General features: G+C 41.8%; 1 protein-coding gene and 1 long non-coding RNA gene across 3 annotated transcripts; one reads left to right on the top strand and one right to left on the bottom strand.

Moving 5' to 3' along the window:
* Positions 1-246: 246 nt before the first annotated feature.
* CCNA1 (cyclin A1) lies at positions 247-6,588 on the bottom strand. The gene is made up of 8 exons (XM_071737743.1): positions 6,182-6,588; positions 4,765-5,008; positions 4,417-4,538; positions 3,449-3,672; positions 2,645-2,849; positions 1,616-1,729; positions 831-964; positions 247-509 (listed from the first exon to the last, which is right to left on the bottom strand). The coding sequence occupies exons 1-8, from the start codon at positions 6,305-6,307 to the stop codon at positions 458-460; spliced, it is 1,221 nt and encodes a 406-aa protein (XP_071593844.1). The 5' UTR covers positions 6,308-6,588; the 3' UTR covers positions 247-457.
* An 11,442-nt stretch (positions 6,589-18,030) lies between these two features.
* On the top strand, positions 18,031-20,681 carry LOC139793266 (uncharacterized). 2 transcript variants are annotated; one of them, XR_011724565.1, is made up of 2 exons: positions 18,031-18,118; positions 19,710-20,681. It is a non-coding gene; the product is annotated as an uncharacterized lncRNA (long non-coding RNA). The 2 variants fall into 2 exon arrangements; XR_011724563.1 differs by having other exon boundaries at positions 18,031-18,157.
* The last annotated feature ends 3,676 nt before the right edge of the window (positions 20,682-24,357 follow it).

The raw sequence follows: 24,357 nt of genomic DNA, 5'->3' as shown, positions 1-24,357 counted from the left end.
GAAAACAGGTTCTGTCCATTGCCACATGAACATGGCCTCATAGAAGACAAAGAAACAGAAGAGACTGCAACAAGTCAACCACGTCTATGGAGATGTCAGGGTATGTTGTTTTAGGCTATGATTTATCCACTCCAGCTAGCTTAAAAACTCCTTAAAAGCCTGGTCACAGTGACTTTGTAGGAAAACATAACCCTCACCACCCACTGTTACTGCAGATATTAACAAGAATCACAAGATTCATAGAGGAACAGTGTAATAAGGCATTTATTAAAAGTGCTGTCAGGAATATTAAGAGAAAGTCAACAACCTTTTTTAAAAAGGCATCTAATTAAAAATTACTAGTTAAAAACCATTCTGATCACCGTGTTTAGACACATGGTCTGCAGTGCTCTACAAGATGTTGACCAGCTTTGCTGATTGGGACAAAGTAATCTTCCAAGTCCAGGATCTGCTGTCCCTATTGCAGAGGAAGAACTAGCGGAGGCTCCAGAAGAGACACCTGCAGGTATCTGAAATAGAAATGGTGTCATTAAAGATATCAGTATAGCTGAAAAATTTAAAGATACCACCTTCTTGTGTAATACACTGGGGAATTAAACAATCATCCTGAAGCAATGCAGAATTGTTATCCAGTATATCTGCATACTTATGGATGAACTACTCCTCTGCTCTGAAAAGCTGACAGAAGTAGGCTGACAGAAGCTTGCATTTCAAAAAGACCACTATGAGAAGTTTGTCAGCTACAGCAGCTTTGGCCTGGGATGCTAAGACAAGGTCTTCCTGTGCTTAAAGCCTCCAAGTTACAGAACACTGGCTTCCTGGATACTTACTTTGGATGCTTGTACTTCTCCCGAATAGCTTGCAGTTGGCAATGGGGAGCATCAAGGCACGCTTTATGCAGATCAGTCAAGCAAGGGACTATATCACTTAATGAATATCCAGTGAATGCAGCAAGTGTCTCTGGCTGGTCAGGGGAGAAAAAGCAGTATTACTCTATTGTAGGTAACATCTAGAAAATACATTTTCTGCAGCAGCACAAATCACTACATCACTGCTCACTCTAGATTCTTTAGGCTTGAAACTTATTCAAGTATATCCTGCCATCAGTTCCACACTGATGCCAGGAGATCTGCCAAGAAGCTCCTTCTGCTCTTAAGATGTGGCCTCCATTACATCTCTTCTGTGTCCTGCTCTCTGCTAAACTATTCCTCCAACACACAGCTGAGGTCTACCAAGGCTTACCTTAAAGCATCCACTCAACGTAATCACTCAAGTCGACACATTAATCTATCCCCTCCCTCCCAAAAGGGCTCTGAACTGAATTTGGGGGAGGAGTTCTGCAGATTAAAGACTACCAAAGCTGTATATTGTTACAATGCTTACTTGCTGTAAGCAAGACAGCAAGGTCCCTCCCATTTCAGAGAAGAAGCAGTGTATTTCACATTGATTTAACATTCATGTATCAGGTAGTCCCATTGGCTTAGGAACAGCTACTCATACTAGGATTTCAGCCTTTTTAACAGCATACTTTGAAGCCACTCCTTTTGCTTCTCAGACTAATTGTAATGGTAACAGAAAACACTTGAGCTACTCATCAACATGCAGTTGTTCTTACCCAGAAAGTCCTGTTCACTGTGTAGTTTGCTAGACAGAAGGCTGCTGCAGCAATTTGTGATGGAAGGTACTTCAGAAAGGGATCTGCTTCAAGGAGACTCAGCTCTGCAAGATACTGAACACAAAAAACCACAAGTTTCTCAAAGAGAATGAGCCAAGCTAGTACCTTCAGAACAATACAGCAAAGCCACTGTCAGTGGCTTCAGCTTCATGTACAAAACATGAGCTATGTGTCTGGTGGACAGAAAGAGCATTCCAGTCCTGTTCCTTTTACAGAAGAACATTTAGCATGTTTCAGTAGGCCAAAACCCACACTTTGTCAAAGCCTAAACAATCTGCACTGTAATCTGAAGTTCTGGCCCCATCAGAAGCTCTGATGTATTTTTATAGAGACTTAGAAAATTAATGTTTTTTTTTCAAAAAAACAAAACAAAACCAGACACTTTTTTCATCCTCCAAGGCTTTTGTTCACATAGGTGGGCCTCCTTTGGAGATCAAGGATAAATAGAAAGCACTAAGAGACAGAATTTAGGCTCTGCTGAAGCAGAGTAACTAAAATCCTATACCTTTGCAGAGGAGCTATAGGTCACATGTTTTGCTATAAGCTTAGGTTAACCCATTTCTAAGCAGGGTTGCCCATGCAGGTGTACAGGAATATACTGTGTAGCAAGATACAGTAAATCCACATCCAAAGCAGTCTTGTTATGCAGGCAGTGTTTTGAAACCAGCCAGATTCCTACCACTTAGCTGCTTAGTCAATACATTATCTCTGGACAGACAGGCCAAACTTAGGGTTTCCGTGAGACATTTATCTGGAAGTCTCAGCCTACAAGCTGTCTACTGAAGGTAGGTGACACATCATCCACTTTTAGGCCTGCTGTATTCCCAGTAAGAAATGGCATTAGAAAGAGTATCTTCTGATAGAAAGTAGTATACTAGGAGAACCTATTTACTTAATGAAATACAAGTGGTTCTGCTTTTAGGATTATATGTCTCCCCCTTTCAGTCCCAAAAGAAGGATAATTCATACCCTTGCAAAGTTCTCTGTCCTCATACAGACTCCATGCCTCTGAAAATACTGAAGAAGAAACTGGTTGATGGTTGGAGCTGTCAGGTCAAAAGCCAACACTTTGAGAAGCAGATGTTCCATTCTTAGCAGCTGCCTCTTTGTGTAGGTATCATCCGTTATGTATACAAATTCATCCACTTCTGGAGGATAGATCTCTTCATATTTTCTGAAAAAGAAATACAGAAGCAACATCTGTCAATTTGAAAGTTACAGTTAAAAGAAAGCTTTTCACTAGACTCATATGAGGACAAGCATATGACATTAAGATTTATGTACAGCTCTTTACATCAGTCCTTCCTCGAGGTTAAGTAGTTTCAACTTCAAACAAAATGTTTAGAGGAACTCCCAAGTCACCAGCCTAGATAGAAACATTGTTAGCTCATAAGTAATCAGTTCTCAGGAGATAAATTACCCCAGACAAAAACACATGCACTCCTACTCTATGATGGGTACTCTGCCTCCTAAAAGCAATTCAAGGCCAGCTGCAGATTGCAACTGTGAATCTACTACTGCCTCCTAGGCTAGCAGCCTGAACAGTAGTTTTCCTCCTGCTGTTACAGTTACAAGGTTTTCCTACTACAGCTTCTCACGTCAAACATGTAATGTTAAATTTTGCTAGTGCCAAAGTAGGCAAAGTTGCTAATCTTGAGGTGTCATGAAAAGCTACCTAGCACTGCAAGCTTCAGTCTTTCAAATTAAACTAAAAGACTCAGTCCAAAAATGAGTTTTAGCTCACTGAGATTTTGTGAGATGAAAAACACTTACGCAGCCAGAAGAATTGCTGCTGTTCCCACAAGCTGCAGCTTTCCTCTGAGAACAGACATGCAGGAAAGAAACCTGTCCAGAAAATTCACCGCCAGGTACAGAGTCTCCGTCCGAAGTTTGTATTCTTCCCCTACTTCCACCAGCCAGTCTATCAGGATGGCACGCATCCCTGCTGTGATGTCTGGCTGCTTCCTCATGTAGGAGGGCTTGGGCCTGAATCTTACCTGTTTGGAGAGAGAGTTAAGAATCAGGACACACACCCTGAAGACAGCCATTTATGTCTGAGCTGATTAACATGCTTGATACCAAAATGAACAGGGTTCCATTGTTACTAACTCATTACTACTAAGTATAATCATAGTACTCTACCTAGTACTAGTAGTTAGCATCTCTAGAGATTAGCATTTCTACACTGAAGAGATATGAGCTATTGTGTTAGTAGCAGAATAGTAAAATTCCTCCTGGACTATGGGCAACCTTTGCCACCAAGTACATACAAGTCATTCAGATGGATCTGCAAATTACTTTGAACACATCACATTATTCCTCCTCTGAGTCTGCACTTCCTTGTGCTCTGATACAGAAACACAGGGAAAAACTACTATAGCAAGAGAGCTGTCAGTGAGATTACATGCAACTGCTTCAGTATTTTTGCTGCATTCAATTCCCATCTGCAACAGTTCTTCATCCCAAGGAGTCAAGAGATACTCCAGCATTGGGTATTACCAGGATGCAAAGTCAATGGGGGGGGGGGGGGGGGGAGGAGGGGGAAACAAACAAACAAAAAAACACATCCCTGTTTAGATGCTATTCATGATTCTAGCTTCAGAGGTGGCTTTTACTGTTTCCTTTCCCTCCTTTGTATCTCTGTGGCAACCTTAAGTTATCCTGGGGCAGCCATACATCTTTGCTGCATTGTAGCCCAACATAGAGACCACATATTTAGAAGCTTTTTAGAAGTCACTCACTTCAGCCTCTCTCAGGTACTGGTGAATGTCTTCTGCATACTCTCCCACAGTCAGAGTTATGGGATCTCCCATGTGATCCTCAGGCTGGGACTGGAAGGATGTGTCCACTAGCATAGGAGATCCTAACAGGTAAGAGGAACGAGCAAGACATTTGTATAAGTAGCCTCTTCACCTTCTCCTGCTATTTATAGCACAGAAGTGTTGTATCTTATGTAGACACAATCCAAGTTACCTTGAAGTGTTATTTATTGTAACATAAGCTACTCACAAACTCACCAGCATCATAACTCATAAAAACCCCACATGTTGTTGTGCTGTAGGTATCACCTTAGTAGGAACAGGAGTTACCTGTACTCAGATCCAGCAGCAGGTGAATACTGGATGTCATTGCACTAGTATCCAGTTCACACACACTTGATTCCAGCTCTTCAGCCACTTGGTGGCTGTAGTTTTCTTTCTCTTCTTGGTCATCCACATAGATAGCAAACCCTTGCTTTGATGCAGCACTGACCATGTGGTTGGGTACTTCATCTTTTCCAGATGAAGGGATGGTGTTTTCAGAGCCAGAGAAGCGTCTGATAACAGTAGCACCCTGAAAGACAGTAAAAAGCAACGCTGTGGGAGGGCAACTCAGGAAGAAATCAACAGTAAACATCATTTGTTTTACAAAACAAAATCATTGTCCTTGCCTAAGAGAAGCTAATAATACAAAAGTTCACTGGAAAAACCACCAGCTACAGCTGGCGAGCTATAGTCTGAGTCAGGAACTTATATCCAGAGTCCACTGCCAAGGAGAATGAGGTGAGGGTACTGCTCAGTTCTGATGGGGCTGGGAAGTGCAGGGTCTGTTCCACATTCAATTCTGGCAAGGAGCTGCTGCTCTGAAGTGCAGCTAAAGTAACAACTAAATAAAGTAAAAACTAAGTGCTCAGGAACTATTGCAGACTTGCAAAGAACCTCACCTGCATGAATGCATTTTATGCCAATTTGCAAACCAAAGTTTGAAACTTTTGAGCTGGAGCATCACAACCACTAGGACTACAAGGCTACAATCCTCCATGTCGTCTACAATGAGTAACCACTGAGTTAGGGGCTTTACACAATCATAACCAAGAAGAGCTTGAAACATGTAACAGCCGGTACTTTAGGTCCTGTGAGTCTGTCCAATAAAGCTTCCCCTGCCACACCAGCAAACTCTGGGAGAGCCCAAGGAACAGAAATGCAGACAGACACCTTGCTTCTTGAAGACTCCAGTACCTCGAAGGGAATATGACCAACCACACAGCAATGGGACCTTTGGGTAAGCATCAGTGAATATACTCTTTTTAATTAAATCACCCCCTTAGGCTTTAGAGGGTAAGCACCCAAACGCAGTCTTGCCACATCTCCCTTCCTTCTGGGGTGGATTATTTGATCAAAGCATTTCAAGGGGGGAGTTTTAAGGGATTAGGACTGAGCAGTTACCAGCAGGATATCTCGGGAAACTCAGGCTCATTAACTGGAGCCCCATTCCACCGCTTCACCCGCCACCCCCAGGCCTTCACCTGCAGCCCCAAGAGAAGGTGCGAGCACCGCTCACGCCCGCGGCATGGGGTCAGCCCCAGCCCCCACCATCGGGGCAGGGGGCTTCCCCGGCGGGGCTTTGGGGGCCTGGCCGGGGGCTGCGGCCCTTCGACGGGCAGGGGAGGGGAGACGGCCGCCGCACCGGTGCCGGGACGGCTCGGTGGGCAGCGGGAGAGGGGCTGCCGCCGCAGGCGGGGCTCACCTGGCCGCCGGGCCGCTGCTGCCCGTTCTCCGTCAGCACCCCCAGCACGGCCCGGCCGCTGCTACGGGGGACAGCGGGGCAGGGCTCCCGCCGCACCGCCCGGCTCTTCTCGCTGGTACGCCGCATCGCGCCGACAGTGGTAGCTCCTGGAGGACAAAAAAAACAAAAAAACAAAAAAAACAAAACCAAACCAAAAGCAAAACAACGACGAAAGAAAACACAGAACAAAAAAATAAAGTTGGGGGGTCGGGGAGAAAGCTGCCCCTACAGCACCACAAATACCTGTGGCTGCGTCTCGGGCAGCCCCTCCCGCCCCGCAGGAGGGCAGGCGCCTGCTCGGCCGCACCGCCGGAGAGCCCGCACCGCGCTGCCCGGCTCCGCTCGACGCCGAACCCCGCAGGACGCTGCGCAGCACACAGCCGAGGAGGGGCCCGCCCGCCCCCAGCCCTATAGGCGGCGGCCAATGGAGGCGGCGGCTGTTGGCCGCGGCCAGTTGGAGCCCGGGCCGCAACCCCCGGCGCCACCGCCCTGGCAACCCAAGCGGCGGCGGCGGGTCGCCATGGAGACCCCGGCGGAGGCCTCCGCCGCGGGCCCGGCCGCGCCGCCCCGCCGCGCCCCGCGGAAGGCACGCACCGCCCCGCGCAGCCCCCGCGGAGTGCGGGGACAGGAGTGAACCCCCTCGGGAACCGCGGCTCGGCCGCTGTCACCCCCGCCTCGCACCGGCGGCTGTTGTTAAACATCCAGAGCTTGACGAAAGGAGGCGTGAGCGGCAAGAGCAGCTCTACGGGAGCAGCGGAGTTCGGAGGACTTTGGGTTCCCTCTGTGATCAAAGTTAAAAAGCAAAAACAGACAGACAAACAAACAAACAAAACAAAACAACAACAATAAAGTCTATTTTTGCTGATTTAAGTGTGGATTTGACTCCTGTGGCGCTTGGATGAAGTCCAAGCCGGGGGACAACTGCAGAGCTGATTGCACAGCTGTGCACCAGAGGGGTTTTCAGCTGTCAGTGGTGGAAACGCAGAGCTTCAGGAGAGGAATTAAGCGGCAGTTCAGGCAGTGCCATCAGAACTTTACACCAGTGGTGTGGAAAATGACCCAGAGAGCACACGTAATGCCACTGACGGTGCTGGGAAGGACAGTGGCTATGCTGGGGAACAAGATGGCGTTTCAGAAATGGTGTGGAAAAACTGGAAAAATTGCTCTGGAAAAGTGGGATGCTCCTGAAGCACAAGTGTAAGGTCAGACAGCCATCTGCTGCAGAAATGTAGGCTGGCAAGCAGGCAGGTAGGTAGCAGGTCCATGAAGAAGAGCCAAGAGGATAAAGTGAACCTCATACTGAGCATGAGTCACCATGCTGATGGCTGTCCCAGCAGGAACTACCAGGAATAAAGCCTGTGTGGCACACAAATCCTCTGAAAGTCCATCGTGAAGACGAGAACAATCAGTATAACAGTTTAAACTCCAACATGAGATTTAGATTGCAGATCAGATACCAGCATCAGGACAGCAGTTGAGGTGCTGCCATCCCTGCTGCTAACACTCCATGCTGTTTAATTTTTCATAATTTAAGCCATGTTACCCTGTTCTAAGTCAACATTGAAAATATCTTCCAAGGGATCTTCATTTAGCCAGTGCCAGTGTTGTTTTGTTTTATTTTCATTAAAGTATCTGTGTATGATACTGAGATAGGTGAAACATCATGCAAGTACACATTTTTCAGATGTGTCACTGCTGACTGCAAAAACTGCAGGTAATTTATAAAAATAACCTTACCTCTGCCCAAATGTTTTTTTTTTCCTAACTGCCCAGTGTCTCCACATGGTATTTGTCATGAGAAATATCAGAACTTGATAGTTACAGGTCTAACTCACATTCATACAAAGATCATGTGTTAGTCCTACACAAATACATGGATGGAAGTTATTTACTAAATTCAGCCTCAGTCAGTGAATATCTTTTACATCCAAATGCCCATCATAGTCTCATATTAACTGAAGAACCTCAGCTACCCAGCAATGATTTATTAGTATTTTTTTATATGAGCGGCATATGGATATCCACAGTAGTGATGTAATACATTAATGTCACTGAAAAAATAGCTTTTTATGAGGTTATCTAAGCTCCAGTTTCTCAGGAACTCTTTGGAACAGCCCAGTATGGATTAGTACCTGATGGAGGCCAGTGAGCTTTGCCAGCAACTACTTACTCACTTTGCCAGCAGATCAAATAAAGCTTTGGGCCATTAATAATTTACTTCTGAGCTTTCCTGTGTGTGCTTGAGAGGAAAATGAAGCCTTCCAGAGTGAACTCCTTAGGGCTTCTTGCAGTAATTACTCATGATTTCTAGGAAGTCAGAGAAGTTAAGAAAGGTTCCTGACTTGATGGGGGTGCTTCCCATGTAGTTCTGGAGAAGATAGAATTAAAGGTCTGGTTAGGACTCATCTCTGCCTTTCCTATCTCCTGTTGAAATTTCTGGATTTGGCACCTTTAAAATGAGCTGAAGTTCTGTCATGCCAGGGGAACAGTCACAGGCTCCTGTTTTCCTCTCTGAGGATCACTGTTAAATTCCAGCATTTACACAGCAAGCTCTGCACAGGCTTCAGTTCATGATTTTTTTTTTTTTAAATTAACCTTCTAGATGGTGCAGGTTATACAGATTATCAAGTGCTAATTGTTGTAATTTAAATCAGGCTACATGTACACTTGTCAGCTGTGGCTATGTATAATATTCATCTGGGATTTAAAGGGATTTAAATTTCTCTTAAATGTAAGAGAAAGTAACTTCTTGCAATTGACTTATTTCTTTAAAATGTTGCTTATGCAAACCTGATGTATTTTAAAACCTGTGTCTGCCCTCTGTGATGCTTCTGTGAATGGAATCTCCAGAACTGTAATTTGTAATCTATCAGTATTCCTGAAAATACTTGAATATTTGCCTTTCAGAATCACTTAGTGACTAAATTTGTTCTTGTAATTTTGCCACTGTTCTCTGTTTAGCAAGTTCCACTGGGTTTCATGCACTAACCCTTGGAGTTATAAAAAAACCCAACAATTAAACCACCACATAAATACAATTTCACATTGTGCAAAATTACATTTTACCCTATGTGTATTAGGGATCTGATGTAATATGAGATTTTGTGTATTTTAAAATACAATGATTTTACAAAATCCACTCACTCCAAGGCTTAAAGCTTTCTTACTAAATAGAGACCTAAGTTAATAACTCTCATTCATGACATGTATGATAGCAGATTATCAAACCTGAGAGCTAAAATTTATCTGGAAAGTTAGCAAGGTTGTTTTTTTCAAGCCAAATCACCACCCAGTGAAAGATGTTCCTTTTGCTTGCAGCCCATTTTGTTATATGGGACAATGTTTGTTACTGAGAGACAATTTCTGATTCTTGCTATACGTGTTCCATGCCACTATAGCACATGTATTAAATATAAAGTGGATGGGGAATAATTCTTACATAGATACATGAAGCCAGGGGCATGAGGGAGGGCAATATATGTAGGACCTTAGTCCTACAGAAGAGCCCAGAGATAACCATGTGAGGTTGGTCTAAGAAGAGCTGTGATGATTCCAGAGCAGCCCTCAAAAGCAGATGTTGAATTTCTTCAGAGTCAGAGCACACAATTTGTGTCTGTGGCAAATGCTGTTCAAGGTAAGGCTGAGACTTGCCTGTATTGTGCACACACTCATCTTCCACTTGCTGAAGAAACCAGAAGTGATCTGTGGAAGCTGTGAGGTGTCAGTGTTGTTTGTGACATGGGAAAAGCCTGATGCTCTCTGCATCCTTATTATCTCTGTAGGTCCCCTGACCTTGGAGCACCACCTGCCTGCAAATCCCATCACCCTCGTGCTAGATATTAAAGGGACCCTCCAGGAACAATCCTTTGTCACCATCTCTCATGTTTGGTACTAATCAGAGCTCACCTCAAGAAGCAATGGAAACTCCCAAGCTGGCACAGAGCACCAGCTGATGCCCACAGCATGGAAGCAGAGCCCAAAGCCTTGAGCAGGAGCAAGGTTTCCATCTTTGGGGTTGTAATGATCCTAGCCAGGAGATTATTGTGCATCAAAGAGTTAGTGACCCATGTCACAGTGAACCTTAGTAGGCGCAGCCTGGTGCTGTGCTGCTCTGTGCTGCTTGTACAGCTTGTCCTTCAGGCCTGGACTGCACAAGTCCCTTGGGCACAGCACAAACCCATCTGGGTGGTGACAACAGAGGAGCACACAGGCAGCTCCCACTTCTCTATGCTCAATTGCACCATCTGTGTGGCCTTGTCTTTATCTTAAAGTGGAGCAGCAAGTTCTCATGTGACCATGTGGCTGTTTGACAGTAAAAAAAATGCATGCAATTTTTTTTTAGGTCTTGTTTCTTGTGAGAGATCCTGAAACCAAAATACCAGTGAACCTTTCTCCAGGTGGGATCTGTACCATGCACCCAGAGCAGGGGTCAGTCTGACACTGCTCAGGGCTTCCAGCACCTGAGGCAACATGAGATTATCTGTATGCTTTCTTTTTCTTGTGCTGTCTCCAGAAAATTGTATTTTAAGCAATAGTTTATAGAGTCTGAGAGCCATTCTTACTGGGATCATAGGGTACCCTAGTTCCAGTGCTTTGCACTACAGGGTATCAGCAGAGCAGCCTGAAGCAGAAAAGTGTTTCTGAATCACACGGTATGACATGTGTGTGACAAATCTGGCTCCAAACACTTCCAGCTTTGGGGATGCTTCTCCACAGCAGTCTGGGGCTGCTCCTCCTGGCTTTGTGACTCTGGGTTGCCCAGCACCATTGCAGTTACCACAATTTCACCCAGAAGAACAAGAAAATGGGGTTTCTCAGAATCAAAACAATCACAGAATATAAAGTATGCCTGTTTATACTTCATGTGAATGGCAAATATCAAACATTTCTCCTGTCCTTATTTTGTTCCCTTACAAGATGCTCTGTACTGGAAAGCAGCTGATAGCATACTTGAGCACCGTGCATGTTTTGAACTAATGTCCTTCACAGAACATTGATATCTCAGCTCTGCTTTTCATTTTAGAACAAAACAGGAAAACACCCATAACTTTGACAGAACCTTGAAATGGTTCTGCATAATTCAGAAACAGACATTACTGGATAGTTCAAATCACTCTAATAACCGTCTAGCTCCAGTGCTGGGTCCTTCTGCCAGATATTGCTGAAGTGCATGCTAAAATGCCCATGTTGTGTAGTAGATCTTTACTTATTCTGTCCCCTAATTTATGGTCCTTATATTCACAGCATCTGTTAGATGTTTTTGATCATTGCTGTTCATTTCTTCTTGGAAGCTGACAGTTGAAAATTTTTTTTAAAAATTGATGTTTTGACTTGATGATCCTGTGGGAGCTGACTCTTGGGCTCTGTTTCTCAGGCTACAAATCACAGCCAAGTTCTCAAAGTGCAGCATCTGGACATGAAAAGACAGCTATTATTATTTGTTGTGATCAGTTCTACTTTTTCATGTTAGTACTTCAAATAGGATGCATATATAAAGCAGATGAATTTTGTATGCATGACTAGCTGGAGATCAACTGCCTGTAACAAAAATGTAGGCAAATTTTATAGCAGCAGTAGTGTTGCAAAACATTTTTTTAGCTTTGCTTCAAAAAGTAGGTGCAATGATCAACATTTATGGAGTTGTGAAGGCAAAGGCTATCCATGAAAGCCTCAGCTCAGCAGACGTCTGAAGTGCTGGCATAAATGCTATAGATTGGATGTTGGCAGGGTGGTGATTTCTTTGGGATTTTTTAAAACATTGTAACAGCTAAACTAAGGGATCTGAGCAGAACTGGTCACTATAAAGCCTGAAGTTATTTTAATACTTTTCCTAACAGAACAGCAATTTGATATGGGATTTCCTTTCTGGCTCGTAATAGAAAGAAATCAAACACCAAAACGTTCAGATCTTATCTTTCACTAATGTAATTTTTTAATATTGTGAACATTTATTTAAAATTAAATCGAAAATTTAAAACCCATTGTTTTTCAGGCAGCTCTGTAAAATTTGGCATAGCTGGTGTCTGCAATGGTTTTACCTTAACTAGAAGAGAGATTGTTCTCTGCACTGTATGCCTTACATATTAAGAACATGACTTCATGTCAGCATGCATGGGTGAAAGGAGAGAAAAGTTCTTGGACAGAGGAGTTCCAGCAGTTTCATGTCCCTGGCACTCCTTCCCCTATTTCCTCTAGAAGTCAATGATAAGATTCATAAAAACTGTTAGATGAGGTCCTTAAGGATCAGGCCATCCATGTGGATTTCAATAAACTGGGAAGCAATTAGGCTGTACTGTCCTCATCAGACCTCGAGCATTGCAGTCTTTCCAGTCTCAAACTAAAGAAAAATACAAATATATTCAGCCAGCACATCACAAACTGCATGCCAGGATTATTAGCCCTATGGCCAGGAAAGTGTATTCAATGAAGAAACAGAAGTAGTCAAACACTTCCATTACTCAGAGAGCTCCCCTGCCTTTTTGCCCCTTGGTTTATGTGTTTTAATTGAAAATACCATGTCATTGGGCCACCATGTGGTTTTGGCTGGCCCTCATTTATCTGTATAAATTACTTTGTGTGGCTTGCTCCTTGCAATTACACCTTCCCATTGCAGTGATCTGAATTCTGCTGTTTCAAGTTGTCTGTAATGAACCTGTGTTCCTAATTACAGAGCCTTGCTAACAGATGTTTGTAGTAGAGGTGTAGTAACAGCACTGCTTATGTTCCTACACAGCAGCTACTGTGTAATGCAGCTGAGCTCACACCTTCTTACTGCTTACTGCATGCTTTGCTGGTGATAAATGAGAGCCATTTTTCTCCACCACAGCCAAGAACAGAGATTAAAACTCTAGATACCAATCTGATCTCACAGGTCACAGCTTGTCTGTGTAACCTGTTTTATGTTATAACTGATAGCAGTAAAACTCTTTCATCAGCCTTGTTTATTTATGGCTGTGATTCACAGTGATGATGATTTATAGAGCACCTGTAATTGCAAGTCTATACCTCTCATGAAAATGCAAGGCATAGCTGGAAAAAATGACCTTGTGGGAGGGAGAGATATTAAAAGCCTACTGTGAATAAAGGAAATCCAAACAATAGGATAATCCAATTACTAAAGAGAGAGCAAATTTTTATATAAACGATGGAGATGGGTAATTAGAAGGGGAAAACAGAAGATGGGAAAACTCAGCACACATCTTTTATGTTGTGTTTGGTTTTTTGTTTTGTTGTTTTTAATTTATAAAGCTCTGTTGTGACTCATCTATGCTCTTTGGCTTGCTAACATAAATTTTTACTGCATCTTGGAAAGCTGAGGAGCTTTGAGATCATAGTGTTCTAATTTCCAAAGTCAGTGTGGTGGAGATTAAGAGCTCATGAGATATATAACATGAAACACAGGAATGATGATTTTCATAGGGAAAGCCAATGTCTGCATATAAAAAAAGATACTGTAAATGTAGCAAAGGATGCAGAAAAGATTAAATAAATAAAAAGATGGAGGGATTTTTAAAAAAAAACACTTTATTGAAAGAGATTTAAATATCTCAATATCTTACTAATCAGAAGACCGAAAAATTGCAAGCTTGAATTAGGTCTCCCATGAGAAAAGATTTCAAGCCTGAAAAGCCCATTTATTGTAGCAGACACTGAGATAATAAGATTCAATGACAGGTACCTGAAATCATTTAGATTCCAATTAGACATAAAGTAAATGTTTGTAACAATGAGATTAATTACCCATTACAGCAAACCCTCAGTGGAAAAAAAGGTGTCTTTCAGTGCTGTCAGCATATGCCTTTACTGAAGAGATATGGTCTAAAAGCTCTCCATGCTACTAGACTGTACACTGGAGTAACAGGAAAAATAGAGACCCCAATGAGATGATCTAACAGAATTTTTGACCTCTAAGACCAAAACAACACTTATCTGAAAATTAGTTCCTATAGAAGTATATTTGAGGTATAGCATCAGTAACTAAATGATCCCATAAGCTTTCACCTGCATGTTTATATTTACTTAATTCCTCCACTGAAAGCAGATTGTTTGTTTGTTTGTTCCCAGAAAACACAGCAAACTCTTTCCTTCCTTTTCAGACTGGGAAGTGAAGAGGTGGGTGTCCTGTTCCTCTGTCTTCCAGGTGCTGCCTTCCCTATGTTTTCATCACTCACTGCTTTCCATCCAACCATTCCTATTCCCAGGTAGTAACACAAGCACCCACAGTCTGTCTCTGAAGCAGAGAAACCTTTGCCTCTGATACCATTCTGAAAAGAGACATCTGAGTGATGAAGGAACGAGAGCCAATTTAGTAGAGTCTTTATCTGTAAAACACCCCAGGCCTGTAACTATCCAGCTCTTGGCCAGAAAAAAAAAAAAATTAATTCTGTTTAACTCAGGTTTACAGATTGCCCCTGTAGTACTGATAAGATAGTGAGAAATAAATTTCTCAAAATAGAATATACTATCAGAGACACTACTTACACAACCCTGTTTCAATACATGAAATTAAATTTCCTTCTAAGGTCTTGTGTATGTATTCAGACTTTCATCTTTTATTATTTATATTTTTTTAGTGCCAAAAGACTAGAGAGTGTTTACCTTGTTTTACCAACATTTTAGGGTTTCACACCTCCTTTTTCATTCAGCAATTCTTGATATCCTTTAAGACCACTAAAAATTTTTCTGGTGGTCCTTTTCCAGCATATTGCTGTGTACTGCTGACAGTTTTATACCTGTTCGTTGTATTGATGTCAGCAGCAGCGTGACAAAGATGTGAGATCCCACTGTTTTAGGGCAAATAAGGAAGCCTTTGGAGCCAGATATATCAAAACAGGACATAAATGTCACTGCTTTCCCATTCTCCTGTAATTAATGTCCCCTTGTTGTCTATTTAATGTCTGCATCCCTTTTGTAACATGGTAATTATGTTCCTGCCTGCAGATGATCCAGTGTCTGTCACAGCAGATTAGTCCCAGCAGGCAGGGTCACCATATGGCTGCTCCCCTTTTTTGGGTCCCTCCCCAGCACATAGTGCCAGTGCAGTTATTTGGCAATCCAGAATACTCTATTTCACCAGAGAAAAATCTGGACCCAGTTCTGAATGAGCATCTTTAATGTGTGCAAAGAGTCTGCTTTCACAGAAACTGAGACTTCTTCCACACCTGGGTGGAAATACCCAGAAATGCTTCTCTGCTGTGTTCCTGTGAAGCAGGAATATACTGAAGTGTTAGAAAGGTTAATTAGTATGTAAATAACCAGCTGCTCACCTCTACACCTGATTCTTCTCTCCTATTTATTGGCAATCCAGAAGAAAGTGGCTCTGGGAGACATTCTGCACTGATTTATATAAGCAGAGCATCCAGGGAATCAGGTCTTCCTTTATATGATGCTCTTTCTCAGCTGCTGCTTCTGAAACATATTAGTAAAGCACCTCTAATCTGGAGAAATTGAGAGAGTTGAAATAGAATTTCTCATTTGCTGGAAATTATGACTTTCTGAAATGCTTTCTTTGCCTGAAGACACGCTTTTTTTCCCATAAAATGGGATTTGCACATAAAAATGAATATGCTAACCTCTTTTTTAAAAATTTGAGAATGTAATTCTGGGTTTTTTTAATGTTGATTTATTTCATAACATACCTATTTTAGTATATAATGTGCACTACCACAAACAAACATACTGCAGTTGCATATATTATAGATATACATATGGAAATAGTCTTGTTCTTTTAGTTTTACTCTGTGATCATGAGAGTAAATTACAATCTTGTGATTGGAGAATACCTTCTCTATAGTCCATGTGCACTGCAATTAAACAAACTGAGGTATTAATCTTGGAAAAATATAAGCTGTTTCAATCAGTAAAATATATTACCTGATTTTACTGGTTTTAAGAATTAAATCTATTATACATACAGCATATATTCCATAGTACTACCATAACACTTTTGTTAATAAATAAAAATGCATGAAGTCAAATTTGAAGGAGTTTCAAAGTTTTCTAAAATGAAAGTATTCCAAAATGAGATAGATATAGAAACATTCATAGGATTTTCCACTGAAGTAATACAATTTAGTGGGGGAAAAAAAAATTACTAGTTTTAATTTACTGCTCTGGTAACTTTTTACAAATACAGAGCAAAAAGCCCATCAGTTTGCAGTTGCAGGCAACTGCACTTACAGTAAGCTTTTAGGAATACCAGGATTTTTAAGGATCATGATGCACAGTCACAAAACAATCAGGAAGGGAGCTCTTGAGATCATCTGGACCTCAGAGATCATCAAGTCCAACCCTTGATCCACTCCCGCTGCAGTTCCCAGCCCATGGCACTGAGTGCCACATCCAGTCTCTTTTTAAATATCTCCAGGGACGGAGAATCCACCACTTCCCAGGGCAGCCCATTCCAATGCTTGATCACCCTCCCAGTAAAGAAATTCTTTCTAATGTCCAACCTAAACCTCCCCTGGCACAACTTAAGACTGTGCCCTCTTGTCTTGCTGAGAGTTGCCTGGGAAAAGAGACCAACCCCCCCTGGCTACCCCCTCCTTTCAGGGAGTTGTAGAGAGTGATGAGGTCTCCCCTGAGCCTCCTCTTCTCCAGCCTCAACACCCCCAGCTCCCTCAGCCTCTCCTCATAGGATCTGTGCTCGAGTCCCTTCACCAGCCTGGTTGCCCTCCTTTGGACCTGTCTGTGTAGTTTTCTGGTTTACAAGGGAATCTCAGAACTTGAAAACAGTTGAATGCCTTAAAATCAAACTATATGGAAATATATGCTGTAGTACAAACAGGTAAAGGATTTTTAATATTGAACAGGGCACTTCATAGTAGGGAAAATGTTTTTTCAGAGCCAAATATATATTTTTCATTCAGGGGTCACATAAATATGATTTCTTTCAGAAATTCAGGTTCAGGCTTTAAAATATGTAAATCTTTTACAAGAATATTGAAATAGGTTAGAATAAGAAGGCATTAATACACATATAATGGTAGCCTTCCCAGCAGATCTGTGGGTCATCTGGTTGAACAGCTTACCCCTGGCAACATCTCATAAAAAAAAAAAAAAAGGTGAGCAAACCTCAGGAGTTGCCTTCCTCCCTCCTTTGGCTATGGAAGGAGACTATCTCAGCAAGCTATATGAGATGAACACAATCTCTTATTTTATGTCTAGAAGCATATTAATGTCTATTTTTTCAAAGTCTAAAACCAAACATTCAGCCTGTGTTATCTGATAGCAATAAGTAATATATACTCAGTATTCAGAAAGAATACTGTTATCAGTTTCCCATGTGTGGATGTTTTGGGCTCATTTCTGCTTAAATTGACATGTCTAGGTTTGTCTCTGGTTTCATCTGGAGTCACTTTAAGCTTTTCATGCTGTTTATACATTTTTACAGAGCAAAGGCTATTGCTGCTTCCTGGTAGAACCTAAGAAAAGGGCACTAATGGCTTGCCCTGTGTTTTTAGAAGGGTCTGGTGTCCCTGGATTTTAACACTACCAAAGATTTTTCCCTCTAATGCTTGATTAGTTAATGAAGTCAGGCTGCTTGTTACAAATGCAATGCTGAGTAATTTCAGATATTCACATTTAGCCATCAAAGCCTATTGCATCATTACAAGAAATGTCAGAGTCATGCTGTGTGCTCAATTAAATATTCCTTACTTTTGTTTCGTGCCATTAAAAAATTGTGCCCAAGATGTGCCCAGCCACAGGGAAAAAAAAATCCTCTCAAAGTATTAATTACAGATTTTATTAAAAGCATACAGAAGACTTGAAGTGTAACCAAGCAAACAATCCCTCTTCTCTCCCCCTAGGAGAAGGAATTTCAGTGGCAAGGAGCTGAGTTGCTTTTGATACAGAGGGAAACACAGACCTCCTAATTAACAGGGCAGTTCAAGAAGGGTGAGCAGCTTGTTGCCAAACATAACCACAGGGCAAACTGTAACTGCTGTAATCAGGAGTTATTTACCCAGTCAGTAAAACCAGGGGGAGACAAATGATGTAAATCCCTGAATAACTGGGGTCTGATAGGAAGTTACCAGAGAATGGGGAGGCTGGAGGGAGGTTCCCCTCTTGGTCCGGAGAAGCATGGGGTGATGCAAGTACTGGACTGAAGGTGTTTGTGTTGTACTTGGATCTCATCCCTGTGAAATAAGAGAAAGACCAAAGAGGAGATCATGTCCTCAGACTGTGACTTTCCAAAGGGAAACCATGGTCTAAAAACTCCCCAGCTATTGATCAGAGTCAACTTTCAGGCTACTGAGTGCTGAACCGGGCTGCATCATTTTAGGTTTTGTAATGAATCCTGGAAGATTTGTGTCTTCATCTAACCATGACTGGAGGCAAAGGTTTTCCATCCATTCCAGCATTTACTGGGTTAGGTCTTATTAAAGAGCTAGTGAGACTTTTTCACAACCTTGACAGCATCTTCCAGAGCACCTCATAAGGAATGAAAACCACTTTTACAACTCTCTATCCAAAAGTGATTTGGAATGCATCAGAAAGCAAAACAATCCTATATATGTCTTGGCTAACATTTGCAAGGATACCAGGAAATGCCCCAGGCTTAGGAGTCCCTGGATTACCCTGGCCCACTCTGTGCTGAGTATCTCAGTATCAATGCCAAGCCCAGTGCTCTGTGCACTATAAGGCTGAGCCATTGCTAATGGTCAAAACTAACTGTGGGTTTGCTTTTTCTTCCCCCTGTCCATATTAGATTAGCCAGAAGGTCTGCCCTAGTCTCACATGACAGTCCATAGTTTCAGGCCTATATTCTTGATGTCCTGATGTCTTGGTATCACATAGCTCTGTGACAAACTGTGGTTAAAAACAATAAATGGCTGCATATTTGAGGAACACTCAATACTGTGGATTTGAGGACCAATTAACATCTTAGTTGGATATAAAGTTGCATATTTCATTCTCAAGTTTCAGAAATACTAATGTCTTGAATCTTACAGATATACTGAGCCAGCTCCAGGTAATATGTGATCAGATTTTTTCAGTATCTTTGGTACTCTTTCAGAATACAAGAGCTCTGATTTTAGGAGGAAGCAGTTTCCTGAGTCAGCCTACCAGGCTCAATAAGGATTTTCAGGATTGGGACTGACACATCCCAGCTTCCAGCTCTAAAACTGCCTTTCTGATTAGCTCTGATGTAATCTTTTCAGACCTTGCTAACATGAAGGCCAGCCAATTTTTTTTATTTTTGATTTTTAATGTGATGCCAGCCAAAACCAACATGGAGCATAAAGGTGTATGTGCAATTAAAATGCTTTCCTGCCTTTGGACATCTAAATGCCTGTGTCCACACAGAAGTCAGCTGCTTCATTAGTTAGTTTGTCATTTCTGTACAGCTCTTTGTGGACACAAAGGATCTATTTCCAAGCAGACTCCTCATCAGGCAAGACATCGGGCCTGATATTACTCATGCACATCCACCAGATGTGAGTCATTGTAGTGATAAATCTTCATTCCTTTCTTGTTTTTACAGGATTAGCAACTATCTTAAGTTAAAGAAAAAGTGGAGGATGACACCTAGCAGATCTGACTGACCTTATTTTCTCTTCTACACATGTGAAGTGAATGTAACCTAAGGAAACAAGTAGATTTATTGTTGAGAAAAGAGGATTGAATAAAGGAAAGATCTGACCCAGCTGGAAAATCTGCCTTTCAGTCCTTCAGTAAACTCTTCAGGTATTTCACCTTCGTAGAAAACAACTGTAGTGGTAGTGACAGCTACTGGAGGGACAGTGACAGCTACTGGAGGGATAGTGACAGCTACCTGGGGCAGTGACAGAGCAGTTCAAGTGTCTCACTATGGTCCCTATGCCAGAACTATTTCACAGTGTTTTCCATAAAATCTGTCCCCTGGAGGCCTGGCTGCTAACAAGCTTCTGGTCCACAGCAGCCAGACAGGTCAGCAGGAGACAGTCTGATCTGATTTGGGTGTTCTGTTACTCTTATTTAAGCTTTCTGTAAAACAAACAATGGGTGAGAGACAATTTTAACGTGGTACAATGCACATGGCCTTTAATTGCACAGAGCATCGTGGCAACAGCACCTGCTCACAGCATGCATCAATCTCATCCCTAAGTACCTCCATCATTTCAGAACACTTGCAGTTGTCTCCTAAAATTATATAATTTTGTTGAGTGATGAATGGCATTGTGAAATATTACCTATAATTAGCATGCTTTATTGCAAAGCTCATTACATTTCTGACAAATCTAGTGTTGACAGCACTTTAATTTTGCATTATTGCCTCATTCTATCTCATCAATTTCTGTCTCTGGTTTACAGTTAATAATGAAAGACAGCAGAACTGCACTGTGTTTGAGAACTGGAAAAATAAGTATTAATCTGTTTAAAAGCTTCTGATTTAGGCCATAAGAACAGCAGGTATAAGACAATGCATGCATTAAGAAAATGATTAAAGTTTAATAAAACTGTCAAGTGAAATAAACCAATCTCCTTGCAAAACATTCTGTTTGCCAGGTTCAAGGATTTCAGCTGTTAAAAAAATTCTCTTTCAACAGTCTGTTTAAATGGGCAGCAGACTAATGTTGTGACTGCCAAGTCACAGTCTGGCTTTTTGCATGATCTGTTGGGACATGGTAACAAAAATTACTGAAGTGGCACATACTGAAGCCACTACAGTAAGTGCTGTAAATTGCTACAAAGTTCTTCTTATTTCTCACTGCCCAAGTTAAGATTCAGAGCCTGGTCTTTCACCACTGTCTTCTCAGGAGAGGCTCTGATTCCCCACCCATGTAGTCATCTACAACTCTCCATACCAGTACCATTTAGCAAAACTTTCCACCCTTTTTGCCATATGTGTGCAACTAGACAAAATCCCAGGCAGTGAGAATCAAACATTTATAATCTACATGTAAAATCTCTAAATCCAATAACTCCCTGGAGCCATCTTTCACCTAAGGTCAGCACAGAACTCTATGAGTGCATTATTGGTTGATAATTGATTTACTATGCGGTACTTCAGGTAACATTTTAAGAACCTTTTTTTCCAAGTTGTATTCTCTGCAGAGCTGTAGGTGAGTTGATACAGTGTGACTGACACTTGATGCATTCCTGTGATTCTGCTCGGTGTCAGTGTGGGTGCCATATGTCAAACCTTTCCTTCATGTTCTCCAGCCACCTCTCTGAAGAAAACAGGCCAAGCAAACTAAGGTCAGGATGTTCTCAAGGGGTCCGTGGATACTTTAAGGAGGACATTACCTCACCACTTGCAAATTTCTGTGGCAGAGCCCGTCAGCATCCCTCAGTCAGAGGCAACCCTGACTGACAAGGGAGAGAAACGTCAAATGTCAACCATTGTGCCTTGGCACTGCCCTGAGTTGAAAAGACATCCTGGCTTTCAGGAAAAAAGCCTCTTTGGGGCCACTTTGTAAAAGTGGCCTTGAGAGGGGAGAAATGTTCCCCTGAACAAATCTGCCTGTACAGCTCTCAGCAGAGCAGGCACTTGCTTCTCTCTCTTATCAGAGGCAGACAGAAATATTTGCCCAGCCAGGTACTTGGTACATAGGAAATTAAAAGAAAGAAAGGTTTACAGCTAATTTAGGATGGCTTGTTTAACATAGTCCTATCTCTGATACCCTGTTATCATCCCTGTGATTGTTATTCCTCATGCTTGCAGTTGTATTGCAGGGCTCTTCTGAGGGGGCTGAACACCTCTCTGTGCCTGTTTTAGCTCAGCTCTCTGTGTGAATTCTGTACCCCAGGTGGAGGTACTGCTAAGCCTATAATACTCACACACACACAGAAGAGGTCTCTTAATAGGACAGCATTAATTTCCCCTGCAAAATTCTTCTTCAAAACAAAGAAAGCAAAAATATGCAAAATTCAAAGGCCACATGCATGTCAGCAAAGCATTTTCCCATGGTTTTCCTGTGACAAGATATGCAAATTTATACAAAGTTTTAATTAGCACTGAGTAGTGAGCACTGGAAGGCTTTATGAAAATGCCTGTTTACAGTGTTATCTGGAGGATCCTAGGGTTAATAAGTTGAACCTCATATTTTTTCTTCCCCTGCCTTTAGCTTTTCAAGAATATTGCCAGCCTATTCAATGCACAGCATTATCTGTAGAAAACCACTGCAGAGTAAGATCATGATAAAAATCAGATATGGAGTACTGATACAAAATGAGTATTTTCTGGGTTTTGCATTTATTTTATTCTATAGCAATGGAAATGTTTTATCTGGGGGCTTGTATTAGGACCACTGGAAAGCACAGGAAATTACAGCCTAGGTTCACAAAATTGTCAGTGCTGGTGGTAACAATGCTCAGGCAATAAGGGTCCCAAGCTAAGATGGGAGAGACTTCATGTCAAATGTTTCCTTGACTAAAAGGATGTGAACGCTGACCCTTTCTGGGGTCCCAGCCACCTCAGCTCCAGAGCAGTGATGAGGAAAAACCTTTATAAGAATGTCTTCAAGTAGAAAAATTAAAGTGTAAATAGACCTTGACATTGGCTAATGTGATCATTTCATTTTTTTGAGTAGAGATAAAATGCCTTACTTGAGAAAGAAATTCACTCTAATGACCTAGACCACCAAGGGCTCTGTGCTAACTGATTTCTGTGTGTTAAATATCTCCTAATTAAAAAGCTATATTTAGCAAAAATTGTAATTTTTGTGCTCAGAGTGCTGTCAAGAGTCAGACTGGTCATCCTTTGACTCTCACCTTGTATTGTCTCATGATAGATCTCCCATGGAGAAGAAGGTTCTGGTGGGGTTATTTTTTTATATATTTTATATAAATTATAAAAATCAAAACACAAATTAGTAAAATAAAACATTGATTAATATTGATATGATTATACATTGTATTATAAGTAAATATAGAAATTTGTAAAAAATCTATATTTTATAAACTATATACAATAAATAATATTTATTATAATCATTAATCCAAATTTTTATTTGAATTCTCTGTGGTGGCAAAAAGCAAACTGGAATGGGCTGCTACAGCTGCTGTCACCAGCTTGCCCAGTGTAAGCTCATCCTGAAAAAAAAAAAAGTGCTGGGAACCTGGGAGGGCTGCTCCCAAAGCTTGCAGGAGATTCTGGTATGCAGCTTGCATCTTTTGGCTACCCATGATCAGTCTTTTGCTGCTTCCCTTCCCAATGAGAAGCAGATGTTCTGGATAGAGCTGTATATGAATTATTGCATGCAGCAATGTCCTCCTGCACATCTTTTGCTTCTGGGTTACAGGAGGATGAAGCAAACTATTCTGGCATCACATTTGCTCCCTACAGTGCTCCCAGACTGGCTCAGCACACCCCCTTAATCCCCAAATTCATGCACATGGTGTTCTCTCAGACCAGCTTTTGTTGATCTGAAGGAAAAAGGATGATGCTATCTCTCCCTCTCATGCTTTTATCATTGTTGGAACAAAGGGGTTTATTCTAGTTATCTCCCTCTGGTGAACAATAAAAGATAAACTACAGGATTTCTAAGTTCAAAGCAAAGAAGAAGAAAACCAAAGAGCTGGCTGCTGCAGGTGGGTAAAGCTGGTGGGATGTCCCACAGCACATGCCTGTGCCTAATGACTGCAGGTATGGTGAGAGGAAAAGTAATTAAAAGATTACAAGGACATCTCTGTCCAGTGCCTTTGGTCTTTTTTTTAGCATTCACCAGGCACCTGCTGTGGTGTGGAGATCTGTATCTGGGTTTGTTTTTTTTTTTTTAAATTATGGCTAGGTTTTAAAAAAAGAGGTTTGCTCATTCTGCTTGCAAGAAATTGTTGGTGTACCTGAAGCTTGGTATGGACTTCAGCCCTACCACTTTAAGATCAAAAAAACCTGGTCTTCTGACTGGCAGTGGCTTTGACAGAGAGACTGCAACATCATTGCAAAACTCCAACAGCACAGCAGAGACCACCACACAGTTCCTCAGTTCCTCAGCACTGCTGATATTATATATATAACCTCTCCACCAAGAGAGCTTGGAGCTGAGGTGCAGTGATGCTGATAAGGACCTGTGTACACATCAACTTGTAGAAACTCACACCAGAAACAAATACACAGGAGGCCACTCTCCTCTACTGGTAAGAGCTTCTCCAAGAGGTCTTTCATGAAAGATTGTTTATCAGGAGCTGCCTTCCCTGTGCATCACTGA

Source organism: Heliangelus exortis, chromosome 1, assembly GCF_036169615.1.
Source record: "Heliangelus exortis chromosome 1, bHelExo1.hap1, whole genome shotgun sequence".
NCBI lineage: Eukaryota > Metazoa > Chordata > Aves > Apodiformes > Trochilidae > Heliangelus > Heliangelus exortis.
The sequence above is the reverse complement of the archived record's forward strand: the minus strand, read 5'-3'. Positions and strand labels throughout refer to the sequence as shown.